This window comes from Thunnus albacares, chromosome 3, assembly GCF_914725855.1.
Source record: "Thunnus albacares chromosome 3, fThuAlb1.1, whole genome shotgun sequence".
In the NCBI taxonomy this organism is placed as follows: Eukaryota; Metazoa; Chordata; class Actinopteri; order Scombriformes; family Scombridae; genus Thunnus; species Thunnus albacares.
In genome coordinates this window covers 4140583-4162832 of record NC_058108.1, presented here as the reverse complement: position 1 = coordinate 4162832, position 22250 = coordinate 4140583, and the positions used below count along the sequence as shown (strand labels likewise).

The following is a 22250-nucleotide window of genomic DNA, read 5'->3' as shown; positions in this document are numbered from 1 at the left end:
ACACATACACAGACTGTGCATAGTCACATAGTCAAGCTGCCCTATAATAATAGCAACCAAATCTGGCTTTAATTTGATACCTACTGCACATGTCCCCTGCCAAGATAAACAGTGCCAGTCAAAACTTTTGACTGGTACTGTACGTGTAAAGTAAAACCTCTACCTTTTTGTCTGAAATAAAAATGCAGGGTGTATTATGGTTAAAACAAGCATATTACATACAAGCAATACTTTAGCATCATTGCGTGTCATTAAAGCAATAACTAGTCTAGTGTTTATGATGCATAATTCTCTTGGGAAAGAAAGTTCAAAAGACCTATTTAGATCCATCATCCGATTGTATAAACAGAATAATAACTGCTCATGTTCTTATTTTTTTATTTATTTTGTCTGTCACAGAGCATGGGAACTCAAAACATCATCTATTCTCATCTGCCAGTGGCCGACTCTGCTTTCAGTGACAAAATCTTGAGGTTTTATGAGCAATCTAAATCGTGAGGACGGTAAAATATCTATATATTTCATGAAGTGTGGGTATAAAGTACGCTCAGGGAACGCCTCTGGTGATCCTCAACATGTGTTTATATTAGTCTGAGTTGCCTCAGGAGACAAAATTCCTTTGGGGGTCTAAGTTTGAGGAAGTTTACGATCCCCTGTCGAATCAAATAGAGTTCACTGCAAGGAATAAGCGACAAACATCCAAACATGATGCATGGTATAATAAAATATGAGGGAGTGTACATCAGAAACATTAAAATGTATAACCTACAGCACTTTGGACTTCGAAAAACAAGCTCGCTCTGGGAATATGATTTCTCATAAATTAGTGATCTTTGTATTCAGATCCTGGTGTTGATTCCTTATTAATCTTTGTATTGTTGTACACCCGGTCTGTCGTATTGTTTTGCCTAAAAACACAACATAGCCTCAAGACATTTTTGTTAATAAAAGAAGAAACAGTTCCAGTGCATCTACAGTAATCAGCGGGAGGATTTTCCAAACAGTGGAGCGTGGAGCAGTACATTACAGCAAACAGACTTTAAAATCAAATTCTGCAAAAGATTTGGCATTTATGCAACGTGTCTGCTTTATTATCCGGAAACGATGTGCCCTTTCCATTCCCATCTCCTCCCACTTCTTCTCTATCTCCAGCTCTCCCCCTCTCATTTGATTGATCAGTAGATGAACAGCAGTGGCTCACAACTTTTAACTTCTCACATTCTTTCTTGATTTCTCAGCTGGAGGTTTATGCAGATTTCAGCTGATGTGCTTTACACACAGTGCATTCATTGAGCAGAAAATTACATCACAGCAGTATTTCTAAACAGAGGGGGTGGCTCATCTACAATACGATGAATACAGCTCGGTGGAAGAGGCCAAACTTCATTTGACACACTATATGAGTGGAGTACATTCTTATATTCCCAGTGGAAGAACATGAGTAGCTGTTGTGTCTCCTCTCATGTGTCCATTCTGCAGGCTGCAGCTCTAGCTACCAGACATCAACATAATCCTATCTGGCATTTATTACAGTGCAGTTTTATGTACATGTCTTTGTGGGCATGCACGTTTGAGTCTACAATGATGTCATTTTGCTAAAACAGTGCACCCTGACAGAACTCTGCAGGACATGTCAGCTCTAACACACCAAAATAAAATCAGTGCACTAAGCACAAATATGCAGCATCAAGTTTCTTTGGGACTATGTTTCCTTGGAAGCCATGCTTGTGCCAAGGTTTGCACAGGGGCGTGTGCTAAAAGCATGCGCTGGGATTCGACTCACTGAGGGGTGGGAGGCTGACTTATGTGGACACCGATACAGAAGCCATTACATCACAGAGCCATACGCAGCTAGATTTACAATGAGAAACGCAAACACTGAATACTGCTACACTGTGAAACGGGTCACACATACAGTAGTTCTCACACTAAATCTTTTTGTAAATGATGTAAGAGCATCAATCATTACCTTTCTATATTTAGAAAAATGAAAATTCAGATAATATAATTAGTAAGTACATAATATTCATTTTTTTTCAGAAAAAATAAATCATGTAATATATCAGCAACAGGTGGTTTCACCCTCCTGCAACATAGTTTGCACAAGCAACGCTTCATCTCTAGAGTCAAGACACCAAAATGATTTTCTTTCTTCCTCTTAAAAACACAGCCCCCAAACTAAGTGCTCTGTTCTTCACTGTTATAAAAGTGTAAAAAAGAAAAACCTTCTAAAAGATTTTTTTTTAGAAGTTTCAACATTCCTTCGTACTATAACAAAAAACAGAGTGCACACACTGACACCTATATCTGAAACCCCTTGTTTATCGCACCGCTATAGTTAGATAGCTGATTGGAGCAGCTTGCCAATGTCCACTTTGACTGTGTGTGCTATGAATACAGCAAAATACAGTGATGTGGTGATTCATGCTGGAAACTAATGTTAATGGAAGACCTAGCATGCCACATCACTACTAACAGAATCGTCTTTCTAGGAACTCTGCCACTCACAAGAGGTGTTTAAGTGGATTCCCTGTGGACTTTTCCTCGCACCAGTGGCTTCCTGAACGGTGGAACCGTGGACACCATGACAAGGTGTTTATAGACAACTCCTAGACCAGAACAGGCTTGTTTAAAAGAGATGGCCAACACCCTTGCTTTAAGGAAATGGACTAAAAATACAGATGAAAGGCTCCATTGGTTGTGCCAACCCAAGATGCCTGTGGCACAGATGATGTAATTTAGCTCCACTCCAGTTTAATCTTGTTTTCAATTCTCAAGCAGAGTCCTTATAATGAGATGGTGTGCGTCCCAAGCCTTGTCACCAGAACACCTATTTTTCCCAGACCTGCTGGAGTCTGCCAAAACCATCTCCTCCTGTGTAATTTGCTCTTTTAAATATTAGATCACTCCTGCCTACGGCATTACTCATTAATATGACAAATTAGATTTCTCTTATATTAACTGAAGCACTGCTTACACCTTGCATCCCTTTAACTCAGTAATTTAGAGGCTGTGTTTCTGATACCATTTTACTGGAGATCATCCTCACATACAGTGTATTACCATCCAAAATGGTACTGGAGTTTTCTCTGGGCGTCTGTTTGAGCTCTGCCAGGCTGCCATGTCACCCTCTGGTCAGTTCTGTCTGTTTCCAAGCAGAGGAGACAGAAAGGGCACTGTGCTGCTGCTTAACTCTGTTACTCTGTCACAGCTATCTGTGCACAAAACAGCCCCGAGGGGCTATGTGTGATTGTCTGAGTGTATGTGTGTGTATGTGTGTGTGTGTGTGTGTAAGCAGAGGGGAAATCAGTGCAAAACGACTTGCAGATTGCCCCAGGTCATATGTGCTGCACTGGTTAAGTGGACATCAATGATGCAGCAGCCACACACCCACACAAGCACATCAAACCTCTCAGTTTCATCTGCTGAGCCCCTGTGGTGAAATGGGAAGCTCTTGCATTATTGATGGTCTTGTCCTGTAAAGCACTGAACTTACTCGAGCTGCTGGTAACGTTACATCCAGCAGTCAAACGAAAACATTTTGTTAAATTAATCGCTTTAATCAGAGAAATTGATACTAGCATGGAATGTACTTACTGCACCAGTGATACTATTACCCGTCACTACTAGCGAGGAGCTTAATTTTGCTGACATTATTTCAAACGCAATTTCATTTACAGTAAGTAAGTTTATTTAGACATAGTTGTAAAAGTATTAATAGTAATGTATCTGCTCCTATCACTGTGAAACTGGGAGATTAATCAAGTATTGTTGTTGGGTTTTTTTTCTAAGATTATTTTTTGGGCATTTTAGCCTTTTGATTTGATAGAAGGCAGTGAGGAGACAGACAGGAAACAAAGGGAGAGAGAGGGCAAAGGTCACTGGCAGGAATGGTACCAGTGGTGTTGCAATTATGGGGCATCTGCAGGAACCATTCAGCTACCAGGGCGCTGCCTCAACTGTTGTTCTTTCTTGAAAAATGGCACCCTCAAATTGCACCAATGAAAGTGCTTTTTTGGCAAACCACTAGACCGGCTACACAGAGCAATTCTAAGGTGTGATTATGTGCATCTGAACCTGCCCTTGAAACAACACCCTGAGGCCTGGGGGGGGGGGGGAGAGAACGTATGCATGGTAATCTTACCCAGTCAAATCAAGGCTACCCCTTCAAGAAGAGTTGCTACTAAAAAGATCTGGTGGCTCTGGTTGGCATCTTTGTGCACACTTTCTTTCTTCCAGCAGGGGAGTTATAAAACACAGACATGAGTCATAAAATGTAGGTAGCCTAGATATTGTACTGTAGATCTTCAGGATATTTGCTGGCCATGGGAGTTATTGCCTTCCTCAATTGCACGCCTGGGAGGCAGCAAGTCATGTAATATGTGTGGTTGCCCCTAGCAACAGTACTGCTAAGTGCACAGAAAAGTATACTAAAGGGAGAATCAAATATTTTGATATGGCAAGAGATAACATACCCATGTATCTTTAAAAGAAAAAAAGACTTGGTTCATGTGGTGACAGGAATTTAACAGCTATGGAGATTAATTTAACCCTCCGGCACTCTGAACAAAGTCTGACAGATTTCTACATATTGATGCCTTTTCTGTTAGGGCGCCATTATTAAATTGTAGCCTATTACATACAGGGGCATACAGTATGTCTTTACATCTGAGTGTGGAAATGGCATTAAAGGAAAAGGCTAAATAAGGTCTGCTAGACCACAGCACAAATGTATAAATACACTAGAGATGGGTTATGAGAGGAAACTGATACTTGATAAGACAGAATTAATAAAAAAATAACCTCAACTGGGGAAAAATACAACTTTACAGCGTTTAAATAATAAACCTTTAATGTATCAAACAGCAATGAATGAATGAATGAGCTTCAAGTAGGTCATTTAAAAACTGCCCTGCTGATGATGAACCTGATGTTCCTTCACTATTCTGCACCCCAGTGCCCAGCTTCAATCAAAAATCACCCCGGCGTATACTATTTTCTGCTGTTACGGCTTCCATGTCATCCTTGGCGTGCTCTATTTAAAGAGTCTGGATTGATGATCTTGAATGACACACTGACATATCTCCAGTTACAGGGGCCAGACTGTGCTTCTGTAATGCTGAGAGGTTATGCGTGCCCGGCGGGCAAGCAGGCATGTAAATGGAGTTTCACACGCAGGCGAGCAGTGCTTGATGGCATATAGTCGGCGCTGGCAGCTGATGAAGAGGCGAACGGGAGACCTCATTGAACGTGTCATACAAGAGTTGATATCTATCAAGCACCGCAAATGATTTTGATGGCCTAGTTGTCCTTTTAATATGAGTAATGCTTGTAATAGAAAACTGTTGACTGAAAAAAACACATCAAAAGTGGCAGAATACTAATATATGACAAATATATATGACTTGAAACATGTATGATGTGTTTTGAAAGCAGCTTCATTGACGCCTGCTGATTCAATCAATAATATCAAAAAGCTAAACCTATCTGGAGTCTAGTGTGTTATCATTCATTCAAACTGTTGCAGGCAACCATCTGTTATTACTGTGACTTTCTCTCCACCTGGCCAAGACAGATGTGGGCTCCTACATTTCACATCTGTCTGTGGGCCAGAGCATGTCACTGCTAATGGTACAGTAATCTGCCAGTCAGCTTTTTGTCTGAACTCAGTCCTGCAGGATGATTTAAAGTTATTATAGAGTTATACCATGAACTCCGTTCTGTAACCCATCCGGGATGAAGGTCACTGTCGGTATGTTATGTCTGTTCTGTTATGTCACAACTTGTTTAGTTTGGAGGAAAAAATATTAACTTTGATAGCAAGTTGCATTATTATTGGGAGAGAATAATTAGTTTGGTTCTTCTTACGGGGGTGGGGGTGGATACAGTGACTCACTAAGTGGAATATTTTAATCACTTTTCCTAATCGTGACACCCAGCTACTCGACTGGAACACTGATATTGAATGAATTGAATTAGCCACCTGCTGCTGCTGTGATTCAATCATGAGTCAACTCAATATAACATTTGAATGTCCTCCTTTCAATAGATACTACCAAAGTAAAAGATAGGAGCTCTTCCCTTGAGAATTATCAATGAAAACTTTTTTTCTTTTTTCTTTTCTCTCTTTTCTTTTTCTAACTTTTTTCATTCGTCAATATATATGTATGACGACATCAACATACGTCTAAAGAAGGATGATTTTGTGATTTTAACCATCTACACATAGTTCAAACAGACACTGAAGTAATATGAACAACCTTGAAGCTCTAGGTGCTTGGAAAATTGGTAACACTGCATGTGCTTCAGTGCAATGACAGGAAAGGCACCTCTCACTGACAAACACGTGAGAGGCAACAGCTGGGCTTTGGTTACTTACATCTGTGTCGGGCCCCTTATCAGCCCCGGGGCAGGAGAACGTGACAAATTCATGGCACCTCTTGTGGACCACAAAACAGCAAACTGCAGGGAAGAAAAGAGGTGAGAGGAGAGTAGAAAGAGAGGGGAGAGAGAGATTTGATGCAGAAAGACAGAAAACAAAAAGGAAGAGAAAGAGTGAGACGGTTAAAATACAGTGTATCATTGTTGATTGATATGTAGACAGACAGCAGAAAGACACAGATCTCAGAATACTGAAAGGGACTGAAAAAAAAAACAAAAAAAAAAACGACTGATGTCTGGGCTAGGCTCCTTATCATGTATCCAGATGGCCAGTCCTGCCTGCAGGCTAGCTGCTCTTATTGCACAGTACAGTGCCACCTCCTCACTGACATGACAGGAGCTGAAGCAGACACCACACACACACACACACACACACACATACACAATTACACTTCTGCATGTACGTGCAACCCCGAGCTCAAAAGCAGACAAATGCATCCACAAACTGACACAATTACTGCACATATATCCACACGATGCACATCCAGGCCTGCATACTTCAATACATCCGTGCCTACATACTGTCAGAGTGCACAATGTGGATCTCACGGTCTAAGTGCCGGTCACTGAGTGCACTGCAGTCTGCAGCCAAACAAGCAGCCGACTCGAAGAGGAGGAAGGCGCCTGTTACTGGCTCTCAGAAACTCGCTGACACCAAGACGAGACAGGGTGAGGGGGGCTAATTGTGTGAGCTGGCCATCGTAAATTACAAATACTGTATGTTCTTACTGTTCAGTCGTTAAATGTCCAGACTGACACTTGTTCACCATAGATGAGTCTCGATAAGTGTCATTTTTCCGCTTCTCTCTCCATTTATCAGACAAGTCCGCCCCTCCCTTTCTTCCTCAGACCTAATATTTTCAAGGCTAACACTTGCTGCATGAGATGAAAGCGCCTGAATTGGTGGTTTTCAATAGTCTTCACTTAGCAATGAGTAACCATAAGCAGACTCCATTAGTGGTTAAGGCTGCATCCGTGATGTGATGCATTTTCAGAGGAGAACTTGCTTGAGTTTCACAGTTTCACTGCTGTTTCAGCAGTAGAGTTAAGGGATGTGCGGTGTCTCTCACTCTTACACTGTACACGCATCCACCTATAGATCACCTCTCTCCTTTCCACTGTATCCTTCTCAAACAGCTCCACCCAAACACAAACAACAGAGTGCTTAATATGAGCTGTGATAAGCACCATGACTGAACAAATGTAGAAATAAAGCCTCTGACAGAAACCCAGACTTCACCAGCAGAAAATCCAAGGAAAAATGAGTCACAAACTGTTTCCCTGATGAGTAATATGCAAATGGACTTATCGGAGGATCGGCGCTCCTCCAGCCCGCATGTTGAAGTGTCCTTGGGCAAGACACTGAACCCCAAATTGCTCCCGATGGCTGCGCCAGCGGTGTATGAGTGTGTATGAGTGTGTGTGTGTGTGTGCATTAGATTAGATCCTGATGTTTTGCTCCCGATGAGCAGGTTGGCTATCTGCTATCAGCATATGAATGTGTGTGTGTGAGTGTTGACATGTAAAAGCGCTTTGAGTGGTGAGAAGGCTAGAAAGGCACAAATCCAGTCCGTTTAACATTTAAATACTCATTCACGTGTCCTCATTCAGTCAAAAAGTCAAAATCGTTATTCACATAGTTCAGACATGCAAACGCAACCTGACTAGTGACAGCGCTTCTCTTAAGATTATGGTTATTATTTTTGACTTCTGAACAATGATTTTTTGGCGTGAGTCAAACTCGGTACCATCCACCATGCGTCGCCTCTTCTAAAATCCTGAATAAAGACAGCTAGTTATGAATGCAACACTTCATTAGCATATCACATACATGTAAAATGTGCCGAGCGCTTATCGCGCCTTTAAAACTTTATTAGAGTCCAATAAAATGCAGCTCATAAATCAGGTTGATATGACACTTTTCATATTTGCTCTTCCTTTGTTCTTCCTCCTGTGTCCTTAAGTTTAGTGCTACATTTTTTCTCTGGCACCTGCCCAGCAGCAACATTTGTATCACTAACATAGCTGGTTGCTGTTCTGTTTCTGCTCTCAGACTGTATGAACAGACAACAGCAGTTCTGCTTCTATGTAACCGTATCACTACATGGAGATAAAATGCATTGTTAGTAGTTCCTCTGTCATATCAGTTCTCAATGAACAACATATGTTTTGATGGAGCAGATTGCATAATAATACACATGTACATGCTCACAGCTATAAGAAACAGGCCCTATTACTACAAGTAACATGTTAAAACATGAAAATGTACTATATATTACATGTATTTTCAATATTTACATAGCAGTAGTAGTACAAATATGCTGTATTTTTTCTCAGTAGAGGGTTGTTTGTTATGTGGGTGGCAGACACCCAGATGTCACACACAGTGCTTTGATCAACAGAACGTGTATTGTTTAGATTTCCGCTCCAGCTACCGGTAACATAGGTGCAATTCACCATCAACAGCAGACCTAGTACTGTAGCACAGTGTATTGTGGGTATTTGGTTAATGGCTTGCAAAAGGATAAATCTAAGCATTTGACACTTTTTAAGAACTTGGCAGGACATATTATGCCAGTTCTCCACAGACAGGTTGTTCTTTGGAGCATGAATGCTTGTTCTTCATGCCTGCAGTTGTAAATATTCACACAGAATCTCCAGTTGGAGTGAAATGCATTGTAGTCGTGCCTGTTGGTGAGAAAAACCCTTTTTCATCACCCAGAATTAACAAGTAAGGGACTCAGTTGCTGCAGAATTTTAGTCACAAGCCAGCTTCTCTACCCATGATGCTACAATTTGAAAAAAAGAGACTATGCTGTGTTTTTGACCAGATCTGTATTGAGACAATATAGATTTCTAAGCTATACATACACCATACCAACCAATAAAGAAATAGCTAGGGTTGCCAGCATGTTGGCATTCACGTGTACTTTAATGATGGCAAATCAATACAGCCCCCACACACAGACATATCACCACCATCACCACAAGTCAACCCCTACTACTCTCTCATGCCTCCCAGGAGCTGTTGGACAGTATGGTCAATAACCAACATGAAACCATGACCCATAACTCAAACCACCGCCAGCCCACAACCAGACAGGTCCTGAATCTCAATGATTCATTACCTCCATAATTCAACTCTACAATAAACAGCTGATGGTAGTTTGAGTCGCCTCGATTCAATCTGAACACTTTGAGGACCGAAGGGCTACAGAGATACACGAGATGTTACAGTGAGCACCACTTGCACCAAACCTTTGTCTCGTTTCTGTTGATGAACTTTTTGAGTTTCTGTGAGGGGTGCTCGTTTTTCTTGTCCGTTTAGTTGTCATTGCTCATCATAACTACAGAATTCTTCTCCTATTTATTCCAAACAATGTGTTTAACACATTGCTTTCTTTGCAGCAGTGGATTTCTCCTGTGAAAGGCCTTCCAGCCATGTATATGACAAGACAGGATATTAGCCCGTAGAAAACAAAGTTGCTTTGTAGCAGTGCATTCTGGTTTGTACTCCACAGAAAATACAAAACATATGTGCTGAGCAGACTCAGCAAATATCAACATCTGATTACGATCAGCGGTTAAGTCTACTCTATTTTGGCACTCCACCGGTGCTTCATGGGCTGCTTATATTTAGTTTCTCTCGTTCCTGCTGCTCAAGTTAAACTCCCAATACCTAAATCAGTGTTTAAATAATCTGGATAGGAAATATGTTTTCTTTAACATTGAGATTTGTGGAATGGTCTTGCTGTTAGAGAATATGTAACAGACAAAGAAAGACAAAAAGAGGGAGGAAGTGTAAATGTGAGATGGACTAAGATCGAAAAGGAGGTCAGTAGAGGCAGGGCTGAAGATGGATGAGGTCACAACCCGTCATCTTCTAGTGTTCTCATTAGAGCTTGGCTGCCTGTTAACGGTTGTCCCAGCGGTTTTGTTCTGGAGCAACACTTGGAGGTTCAACACATACATCACCTCTGACACACCATCTTAGAGGAACATCTCATAGGAGGCAAAGACACCGAGCTATCTTCATTGTAACTGCATTAGGATAATGTACTCAATATTTCAGCAGTGATGAGCGCTGATTAGTCTAGCAAATTATCTTAGCAAATCATTAGGGAAGCTACTGAGCAGCAATCCTCATAAAGCACCAAAATAAGACTGTCACACTCAAGGCATCAGGATCGGGTTTGCAACTTTCTATTAACAGCTGTTGCTGTATTAAGAACTATTGGATTATATATAGGGAGTCTGGGGACTGGAAATTTATTAGATAAAGCAATTTAGGTCAGGACAGAGTCATGTAAGTGTTGTTAAAATTCTGCAAGACATGAGACTTAGAGGGTGTGAGGTGTTACCTGTGTCACCTTTGAGCTTAGTCACTGTTTTTGAGAGAGGAAAGAACCAGAGTCGTGGTGATTTCAACAGGTTTGTTTAAGGTAGCTGGAGCTATTTGTCTGCCTCTGACCTCATCATTTCCTTAGTTTCTGGACAGGATTAATTATACAGCAAGTGACAGTGTAATGAGGGTTTCCAAATCAATACTTATTGCCTCCCAGCACAACACACCACAAAATCACTTTTCTACCCGGAAGATAATGTAGCACAGCCCCTCTCCCACTCCCACTCCGGCAAATCAAATTCTCCCATTTCTTCTCCAAGTCACAAGTTCATCGGAGCAATTTCCTGAAGTTTTGTCACTGAATACAGTCGAGAAATGAGAAAGGGGCGATGATGTAATTCTCCAGCTCTTATCCTAGGCACCTAAAACAAAGGAATTGTTGGAGAGAAAGCTTTTAGATCTAACAATCAAGAAGCTCTACAGCTCGCTGGTGTCCTTGACAAAAGCCTCTATTCCCAGGGTGGGAAGCTCTCATTATTCCCCTTGAATGCCTGCACCACTTTAACCACTGTCACCAAATAAAAGGTCCATGACCATGAAAAGGTGAATGAGAAAAAAATCATTATACAGGGACAATATAGATCGGACCACAACAAAACTGTATGCATGGAAATGTCTTGGATATAAGTTTTCTGGTTACACATGCCTATCTTGCAACAATAAAACTGCATTACAAACTGCAGGATTGTATCTAGAGAGGAATATACCCCCATCCTGTAAACAGTGACTTGAAAATTTAAATTAAAATCTTAAACCTTAGAATTTAAACATCAGTAGATGTATGCCAGCAGGTCATAGAGCACTCTCTCACAGGAAGGGATAGTGTTTACATGGACATATGAGGGAGTAAAGCAGACAAACAATACAGAATAATTTTAAGATCTTATCATGTCTGTCATACAGCAGATCAGTGTAAAACTAAATCCCATCATCACCTCTAAGACTATCAGTAAACCGTATCATGTGTAAGAAAATTAAATGACATATTATTCAGAAATCATGAGCAAAAAGTAACAGAGCTACTAAGGCCATCACCTGCCACGATGATGATAATAGATATTTAAAGGTCAACAGCACTCAGTTGGCTGCCTCACCATCACCGACTTCTATTTCCCACATGATGGGAAAGCTGTATTCACTATCATCATATTAAGGCTCACAACATTGTGTAACGCCGTGACATGAACCATAGCCTATCCCTAACAGGAGTAGCATTCATCATCTGAAGTAACACCGTGGCAGAAAATGAAAAAAAAAAGAAAAAAATAGAGATGTTATTGTGCTATTTGATTTATTCCTGCTCAGACTTGGCTCTAATATGCCTTTTGAGTAAAAAGGGATAATTTGGACAAGCGTGAGGTATTGTGAACATTGATTTAACTCACTCTCCATGTCTCTTTAAGGCCATCCATCTCACACTAAATAACAGTGATTACTGCATAAATCAATGAACCCTGCACCTTAAAAGTCTGAACTAATTTTTTTTATCATCAAGCAAATAATTAATGCATTAAGTGGAGTGACTTGGCTCCCTCTAAAATTCTGGATTTATCTTAAATAAAGCTTCTTTGGCAGCAATTTTCTAATCAATAATTATAGTATAATGCTATTCAGTCTCAAGATTACAGAGGGCAGAAGAGACCACAAGGCTATACTATGTTTATGTGTATGAATCTGGCCTCTATCAACAATCTCAAAAAGATAGTTTGAGGTATATTGAGATTACAAAATATTTTTGAGCATCACAAGAAAGCAAACTCTTATGTCAAGATCACAAAAACAAGAAGGACACGAATACAAAAACATAAGTAAATCTTCTAGGGTGAAGGTAATCGATTATAGTAGTGCGTTCAATCTATTGTATCTATTGTATGCAGTATCTTCACAGCCATCTATTACTGTTCTGTGGTTAACACAGATGACATGCATTCCTTAAGTCTCAATCATACACCCCGCCCTACCTTTAGGCTTAAATAACACTGGAAGCGAGTACTTCTGTGAGCGGTGCAGACATGAGGGCAAACAGGAACTGCAAAACCATGCCATATAACTTGACACCTATCAGTATATCAGCATTTCACTTGAAAAAGCCAGCTTGTCTAAACATTATCAAAACAATGTCAAAGCATTAGTTTTGGTGTGAAATTACAGAACATGGCATGTAATGTGAGTTTTCTTTTGAATATTCAGGAGGTTGAAACAGTGCAGCAGAGCCATAATCGCACATTTTATCACAGTAGTAACTTTCACATAGGGGTATTCAGCTACAATTACAAGTAAGAAGTTCCTCCCCTTTTCTAATGTTTAAAATCCTGCCATACTGTAAATACTACAACCCTGAAGGATTGAAATACAAACTGTTGGGGAACAAACTGTAACACAGCTAAAAGTTGTAAGAAACCTCATTATTTACCACAGACCCACCAAAAAAGTCAAATAAAAAAAAGTAAAGAATGATATTAACATTATGTGACATGAGTGTGTAGTTCATCAGTTATTGTCTAAAGGTAATCATGAAAGCATATAAGGAGTCAGCGTGATAAGATTTTAAAAGACAGTGAGGGTGAGGATCAGTTTGTGTACTACCATATGCATCTGAAACCCTGTTTCTGAGGGCTTTGGGGGATCCAGTATGGAGCTGGTTCTGCCTTTCTAGAATCAATATATATATATATCATAGCAGCCAAACAAGCCCCATCTGTTTTCAACAACTCCTGTACCTATGTTTGGAAGACACAACTGGTGTTTCATTTTCAGCCCTCAGTATCCCACAATCCACTGTGCTCTGGTCAATTGTTTAATGATACATTCTGCAAACTTGTAGGAAACATTTTGTCTATTTTTATCAGGTATTTGCATTAAGGTACATAAACTCCACAAATAAAAAAAGTCACTGAAGGTTGTAAATACTAGAAGTCAGCAATAAACATCACAGTTTGTTCTTGTTAGCAGACTGCAGATATTGTTAATCACAGGGAAACTGAAGTTATATGGACGTTGTAATTTACTTTTTGCCAGTCATCCATCATATGTTGAAGTTACTGTAAACACCAAAACGTGTACTGTAAACTAGGGTACCAAAGAACCTGCACCATTTCCCCAGTGATATTTACACTTTAAACTGGCATGTCCTGGTCATAAACTTTGAAAGTTTATGGGGCCAGCACTAGGTACCGCTAGTTTTGTTTCCTGTGAGGCTGGACCATCTTTTATGGAGAAGGTGAAGGTTACAGAATACCATATAAAGAAAGAGTAAGAGAAGAGAAATGTATACTGATGAACTGATGATACTAATGAATCAAATGGTTACAGGTAGGGACAGAAAAACAGTCCACCACAATGCTTTGGCACTTAACTTTAAGTGCCTGCCTTGAAACACTAAATGTTAAGAGAGGCATGGGCATGCTGGGAAAAAGCAAGAGTAGTTACCAAGGAAACAAGCCATAATGAGTTTTTTGTAAGAAATCAAGGAACCTATCTTATGGTAACAATTGAAGCCTTGGGCATGTAACTGAAGTGAGCCATTCTCATTGACCTGAGAACGACAGTCGACATTATGAAGTAGTCTCACTGGGCATGTAAACATATAAAAGTTGCATTTTATGCTCTATGCTATGGCTGCTAGCGTTTATGGTAATTATCTTGTAGTAGATAAGAAACCTTTTTTTTCTCCCCTAATAGTATTTTGAATTATTTAGTAATTCTGCATTTACACTTATTACAATTTCTATTTTTATACTACCTGTAGTTGTACTTCATCTTTATGTAAGCCCATATATATATATATATATATATACATTTAGTAAGGTCTGCTGTGATCTGATGAATTTCTTATTTTTATTATTTCCTCACATGCTCAACATACAGTATTCTTGGGAGCTGCACAGTGTCGCCTCGAGGGGAACACTGTCACTCACACACCATTACTGTATGTATGTGTTCATTTGTGTGTAGCGCAGTGTGCTTATATGTATGTATATATCATTAGTATTTCATGTTACATTTAGATTTCAACTGTGTCAGCACTCAAAGGTCCAATCAGTACTTTTTGTATAAATGACAAGTATTATCCTCGTATATACTTGAAAACTTATAGATTAATTACGTGTTTCTCAACTGATAATTGCTGAAAATTAATATAGTAAACAAACCTTTAATAGCCCAAGAAAACATTATTACAGCCATTTATGAACATAATAGATAGTAAGATAGTAAACATTTAAAAAAACGCCCAAAGCGGCTGCACTCACAGACACTACAGAATATACACAGTATCGGGCCTTTTAATCGAGTAATGATCCGGCATTTATCAACACAAGTCATAAGTCAGATGGTTTACAATTAGTGTTGGTGTTATCACATCTAATGATGTGATCTTTCTTTCATCTGACTAATATTAAAATGAGGCAGTGGAAATGAACAGAGAATAAGAACATTAACTCACACCACTAGCAGAGATATTATTCAAAAAATCCATCTTAAAAAGTAATTTAGTCAAATGGACATGTTTTTCAATGCCCTGAGAGAATTTCTAACAATGTCCAATCATATTCTGGCTCATCAGCTATTCAGTGAAATGGACCTCATGCTGCTTTCAGCAGTCATGCTATTCACATTCACTTTGAAATGAAACTGAGCTCAGTTTGATGTAAAGCTCAAACACCTCAACTCAGAGTCATTCCAGCTTTGGCTTGGTCTTTGGACATGAAATACTTATTAAATATTAAATATTCCCATCAAAGTTGGATGTCTTTGCTATGAGAGCTGAGGCTGATCTGCAATATAACTGTAATATGCACCTTCCAGACAGATATTTATGTAACCAAGGTCTAAGAGAGAAAAGGTTAATTTGCTACAGACAAAGAAGCGACTGAGGTTCCTTTCAGTTGTATCAGTATAAACGCTGTTGTGAAAACACTGACGCAGATAGCAGGCTGAAACCTTGGAGAGATTGAGTTTGAGAGTGTGTGGGGAAGTTGTTTTACTGAGCACGCTCTGTTGTATCCAACTTGTCATAAAGACTTCAATCCAACTACTGTCATTCTTGTTTACGTGATTGGCTTACTCCCCCATAAATTCGTTCTCCACGCTATTTTGAGCATTTAACAGGATCCAATTAAAATCAAGCTCTTCATATTTAAATCCTTGCTCAAAGATCTTCAGATCCTAAACAAACGTCTCCACTGAGCATCCAAGATTTTGAACCCTGATCCAGTCCCACTGCTGTCAGAGAGCAATTATTCTGGTCAGGTTCTGCATTATGGCAATTAGGTTCCATCTGTTATCATAAGCTCCTGTGTATAGTGACGTTTATGAGTATTTAAGAGGCTTAATCAATGCTCATTTCAAGAGACATGGATAGCAGATTGTATAAGTGATATTTCTATAAAGAAAATGCATAGGCGTTGTCTTCTGTGGTAATTGGCGGATAGTGAGAAGGAGTCTTGCACGCACTGCACACATAATGGGTACTTGTAGGGGAGCGCGGTCAAGAGGCATGGCATTTAATGGAAGGATGTGGATTGCTGATCTGAACAGATCACACAATGTGCCCTCAAGTGGATGACTTGTAGGTATAACAATTACAATCAACCGTAATGGCAGACGTCTGTGTGACAGGTAGGACATGAACAATATGGCATGAAGAGTCAGCGGTACATCAGTTGTATGGAGTTGCCCTGAGGTGAACGCGGCTCTTTGCACATGTATCATCTTATTCTCCAGTCTACATAGCAAAGGTTATGGAAATAATGGCGCCAAGATAAAGTCCTAAAAAAGGTCAACAGCTAGCATTTATGAGGAAGCAAATCAGTAGAAAGAAATTTATAGCACCTTTCAAAATATTATTATTAGGACTGCACAAACAAATATTTTCATGATCAACAGTACATAACCCAAAAATATTCAAATTACTATCATATGTAGCAAAGAGCAACATCAAACCCCCGAATTTGAGAGCTGAGATCAACAAAGTCACATAGTGTTTCACAAATGGGCATTTAAAGAACACAAATAATAAAACACAGATAGAGGTACAGTAAAACTAGGAATGGTAATGACAGATCTGTATAATCCAAGAATTTAATCAATCAACAATTTATTGGCCAGTAATGTGCAACACTGCTACAAATTGTTATATAGTCTTTGTCCCCAGAATACTGTTTAAATCTATATTAATGTTTTCAGTGTCTGGGCTGAGGGATTTCTATCCATTTGATATACAGTAACTGTTCAAAGTGCATTATGAACAACTGTGACCAGAGCCTATATGTGTTCAAATGGTTTTTCATGTGTCAGGAATAGAACAGAAAAGTATTGCAGGTGTGGAGGTGTGAGTTCACCCAAACTGAAACAAGTGCCTTTTGCCTGCAGCTCTTCATCCAACCTGTTCGACCGCAATACTTTACAATATTATCCCTTGAAAACTAATCCAGACAAAGTGGCCATACTGTGCATACCGCTCACCTCTGACCACATAGGTAGTCTGTTGTCTATAAGCTACAGCCTTGTTAGAAAATTTCTCTAAATGCCTTATAAGTCCCATCCTATTTATGTCTTCCAAAAGGTTGCACAAACTCACTATATTACATCTTGTTGTGATGCAGAAATATCCCATGTCAATATAGTTTGAGCACAACTTTCATGCAGGGGAAACATGCAATATGTGTTTTATACTTTTTAATGATTCATTTATTAGTGATCATTAATGTGGGAAATAGGAAATTGCTCAACATTGAATTAATTCAAATTAGGACAGAAAGAATCCAATCATGGCAACGTCTTCATTCATTTATTATCTATCCTGCTGATTGAACTAAGTGATCCTTGCAAAGCACACAGATGGGTTTGGATGCAGTGAGATTTTCACTTATCTAATCAAACTGGTTTTGCATGCTAAATGGCTTGTGAATGGTTTTTGTGACAGTGTGAGTGTGTGTGTGTGTGTGTGTGTCAGTCTATTTAAAAAGACACCACAGATCTGTGCTAACCGGCCCTTGAAAAATGCCTGATTGACTCCTTTGAGGTAAAGAAAAGCCTTTTCACACATAGCTGACTAGTTTTGAAGAGCTGTGGTGCTTTGGGCTTTGAAATTAATGACTCAATAGCTGTGAACAGCTTCTCCAAGAGGTAAATCAACAGATAATGAAGGTTTACTTGGATAACACAAATGAAACAACCAGTGCAGAAAGAGAGTATACACAACTAACAAGTACGTCTATAAATCTATTTGTAACAGAAGTGGTTGTTGTTTTCATTTTCCCTGAGACATAATTACACCTTGAAGTAAATTATGGCAAAAGTTTGGGATGCACATAACCTCATCAGCCTCTAAAATGAAGAGTCAGAGGACTAAAACTGTTGTTTATGATGTTTGGTCAGGTGTAACATTTACATCCGAACATAGAGAAAGGCAGGACAAACAGGTTTCAGCATTGATGGGCAATCACTTTAAATACTTAACTCATCCAGTGCATGAGTATTTAATAGTATAATAAATATCAATACTACACATGGATGCTTTCCCCCACCAAGTAAAGTCTTTGCAGTCAATAAATGTCATGATCGTGACATTATAAACCAAACAATGTAGCCTATACTTTTTCATCTGGCACACTGAAGTCAAGGTCACTTTAGGTGATTTTAAAGCAGACTGTAAACCCAGGACCGTAAGGAACAAAATGAGAAACTCCCACGTAGCAGTCAGCGCAGATCTGTTCTGTTGTGTGAACAGGTTCAAGACAGCACTTGAAAGGGACGGAGGCCAAGTGGGGACATTTGTTCTCCCATGAAGACAGCTCTGTGAGCCTGAGAGAAATTTTATATTTGGCCTGTGGGGGAGATTGTGGATGAACTAGGCTGTTCTCTTCAACGACTCAACACTTCCAGTAAAGCACAACAGCGGATTAACCTGACCTGGCTTTGTGCCAACTCTCCTACTGTGTCTCGTCAACCACTTCAGCTTCTGTGGCTATGGACGCTGTGTACCATGAACATCCCTGAGGACACCGTGTAATGCCACAACTCAGTCGTGTGGAGCAAAAATAGAATAGGATGAACACAGTCCTGGGCATTGTTGGCTGGAACATTAACAATATAAATGAATAATTCACTGATACCAAAAAAGTAACATCCTTTTATAAAATAAAATATCTTGCGAGCAAAAAGCCCATTAGCAACCTTGGCAGAAAAATGAAATCGGAGAACTGTTAGACTGGAATTATAATGTCTTAACTATCAGCACGCTAACGTATTTGGTTATGTTACAGCAGCTTCTTTCACACAAGCAGTTGTTGTGAATCTACTGTATTAGGGAAATAATGTAAATGTGCGAGTCAAACAGAATACTTGTTTTATTTTGTATTTGCATTGAAAATATGTTTACTCTCTGCAAGTGTCACCAACTTTGCCAATTTTAAGAAAAGTTCCCAAAAATTGAGATTGGGGTGTTTGGTTTTCAGGGAGAGCAGTTCTGCTGGCGGAAAGCTTCAGCATATCCAATATTTCAGGGACGGCTGCACAACAGCATCGCATTCTCAAGCAGTCACAGCACCTCACCTGTCAAGCTTGGCTGTCAGGCCAGAGGGTGATGGGCCTGCCTGGCTTTGACAAGGAGGTACTCTATATGGAGGCCACAAAGAGAGACAATAGTGAAGCAGGGCATCTATCCAAATGATAACCCCAGAGGAATGTGACAATAAAGCTGGTATTATTACTTTCTGGAAGAAAGTTACTGTGTATTTGCCAATAACTCCTGAAGTTAGTATCTATGTTTTCCAGTTATATGTGGAAGACAAAGGTACTATATCTGCCTGGAGCGCAGATGTCAGATATGGTATTGACCAACTACATGATGAGTAGTGGATCTGATCCCGACTAGAGTCAGGGAACACGATAAGGCCGTTTTCCAGGCTACCCGACAGTGTTGCATTGAGCTTCCTGGTCTATTGTACTGAGCAGTACCTCGGACGTCCTGGACCAGAGTTGTATGAACCATTACCAGAACTGATGGTTGCCATGACAGGGCCACCTTTTCATATGGAAGTCATTTTTCTAATCTAGATGAAAGTCTAAGAGGAAACCATTTCAACAATCTAAAATATAAAACAAATCTTTTTGAGCGGGTGCAATCTATTTGAATAGCCCATACAACCTGTATATATGGGAAACTCTGATGTCTCTGTGTATCATTAGTTAGGTGGGACCAAATGACATTTGCAATATCATATTGCTCCAAGTAGTCTCCACACAACCAGCACCTTTTAGATGGGAGTTGCACACATTCTGTCACTTACAACAGCTTTTGCAACAGAAATTAATTGAATAGGTGACTTCATTTTTACGTCTATTTTGGTAAAAATAAAATAACATTAAAGTAACATAAACACTTCTCTGTGATTCTTATTTGATCTTTAGACATGAAGTGCTTCATGGAACCAGAAAATAATTCACTATAATTCACTGATTCAAGATAAGATAACATGTCAAAGAACCTACATGTCACTCTGTAAGAGGGTGACTTCATCTTGATCCTGAGCACTGTACTGTACCACATGATCATGATGATGCCGGCCTCCTAGCAATGACCTCACACACTTAAACACATATACACAAACACACACACACACTCATCCTTCGTCTATTTATGCAACAAAACCAGTCAGTCGGTGCCAGTTTGGAAAAGAAAATCTTTCACTTTTACCCTTATTTTCGCCCAAGTGGGAACCCTTTCACACAGAGCCTTTTTTTTCTTCAACTGCGTAGAAGAAGTTCAAATGACTCATATTTCTCGACCTGACTAAAGCCTGCAGCAGATGAAAGAATGCCTTTTAAAATGCTGCAGTGTTTGTCCAGAGGGGGATTTCATACCAACCTTACAGCCCTCCTCCCAGCAGGCTGAGAGGGCTGGGCCCAGCTTCCTGTTTCAAGCCCCGGGCTTGCATGAGGCAAAACACAGCTGGCCTTCGTTTGGACAGCTTTTCCACAGCATCGACGCGCAAGATCTTATATTTGCCAAGCATTCAAATCCTGTTGTCATATCCAAAGTTATTGATCATTTTGATATTTGTATAGACTGAGAATATTGGCACACCTTTAAAATAAAATGACAATATTGATCTCTGACAGGACATCTTGGTACTTGTCTGAGACAAACAGAGCTGAGTCTACTGCACCGTTCATTGTGTACTGTCACCGATTGTGAGATGTGGATGATGTAATGCTGTAATATCCTGCATACTGACATTGTTTAATTTATACAGCAGCTAACACAGCTGGCCCGTCTTACAAATGCACTTATATACTGCAGATTTCACAAAAACTTTAAAAAAAAAGGTCCATAATTGGTGTTTACATAATTGCCAGACATGACATTTACTTAAGCGAAAGAACCCGCCACACATTTAGGACTCATTATTCACTTTTTTTTATATAGCACAGTAATTTGCAGATACATTATTCAAGCTTGCCTTGCATTCAGTCTTTACAGACTGTTGAACTTAATGCTTGGTCATGGAATGCCATTTCTATCCACTTCAAAGTACTTCAGAGTCGTGCTGAGGTTCCCCGAGGAGAGCGGTGTGGGATGAATCATAGCTATGAATTAGCACATACTTATGAAACTCTTATGTACAAACTCTGCACCAAGAATTCAACAATCAAGCATTCGATTAATACATATGCCTGCAATGCTCTGCAATAATTGAAAACTGTACCTACACTGTGCTGGCATTTAGCTGTTAATTACATTGGAAATAACAGGTTGTTGGTCCACAATAGAAAATATATGCTGATGGAAGACTACTAAGTATATGCTGTATTCAGCCAATTATACTGTAGAGCTTAACCTGGATGAGATCTGAAGTAACTGATAGGGTGGAGTCTTAATAGGATTCTGAAAAGACAAGACTAATCCAAAGGACAAGGAAAACACAACCCAGGGAGGAAGAAGCCGACATCGATGTGTTTATTGACCAAAAGCTACTTCTACTATAGTTCTGAATACAGCTTTTAGAGCAGAAAGGACAAATAGCTGCACATTAACAGAGCAGCCTTATGATTTGGGCAGACCGCCCTCTACACAAAAAAAATTCTACAGAGACACAATTTTCTACGGCATTGATTTTGGAGAAGCTAATGCTAACTGTTAAGATTTACAATCAAATAATTAAGCACTGGTATCTGGCTGGAATGAAAGCCTGTCTGAAATTCTACAAGGACAGCACAGTGAACATCGACAAGGCTTCTTGTTGATCATATGTGAGCTGAGTTGTAATATATATGAACCTTTGAAACTAGAAAATAATCTCACCAAAATGAATTTATTCTTTCAAGAGACAATTCTGGAAATAAGTTTATGTATTGTATGATTTTTTTATAACCATTTGCTATTAACACTCATGGCTGA

The 22250-nt window shown here is 39.6% G+C and overlaps 1 protein-coding gene across 4 annotated transcripts in view; it reads right to left on the bottom strand.

Annotated features, from left to right (window-relative positions):
* Positions 1-22250, bottom strand: part of prkcaa (protein kinase C, alpha, a) — a 145835-nt gene that overhangs the window by 82923 nt on the left and 40662 nt on the right. For all 4 annotated transcript variants that reach the window (XM_044345889.1, XM_044345890.1, XM_044345891.1 and 1 more), the window contains exon 3: positions 6380-6462. In XM_044345889.1, coding sequence (XP_044201824.1) covers positions 6380-6462 — 83 coding nt within the window. The remainder of the gene's footprint in view (positions 1-6379; positions 6463-22250) is intronic.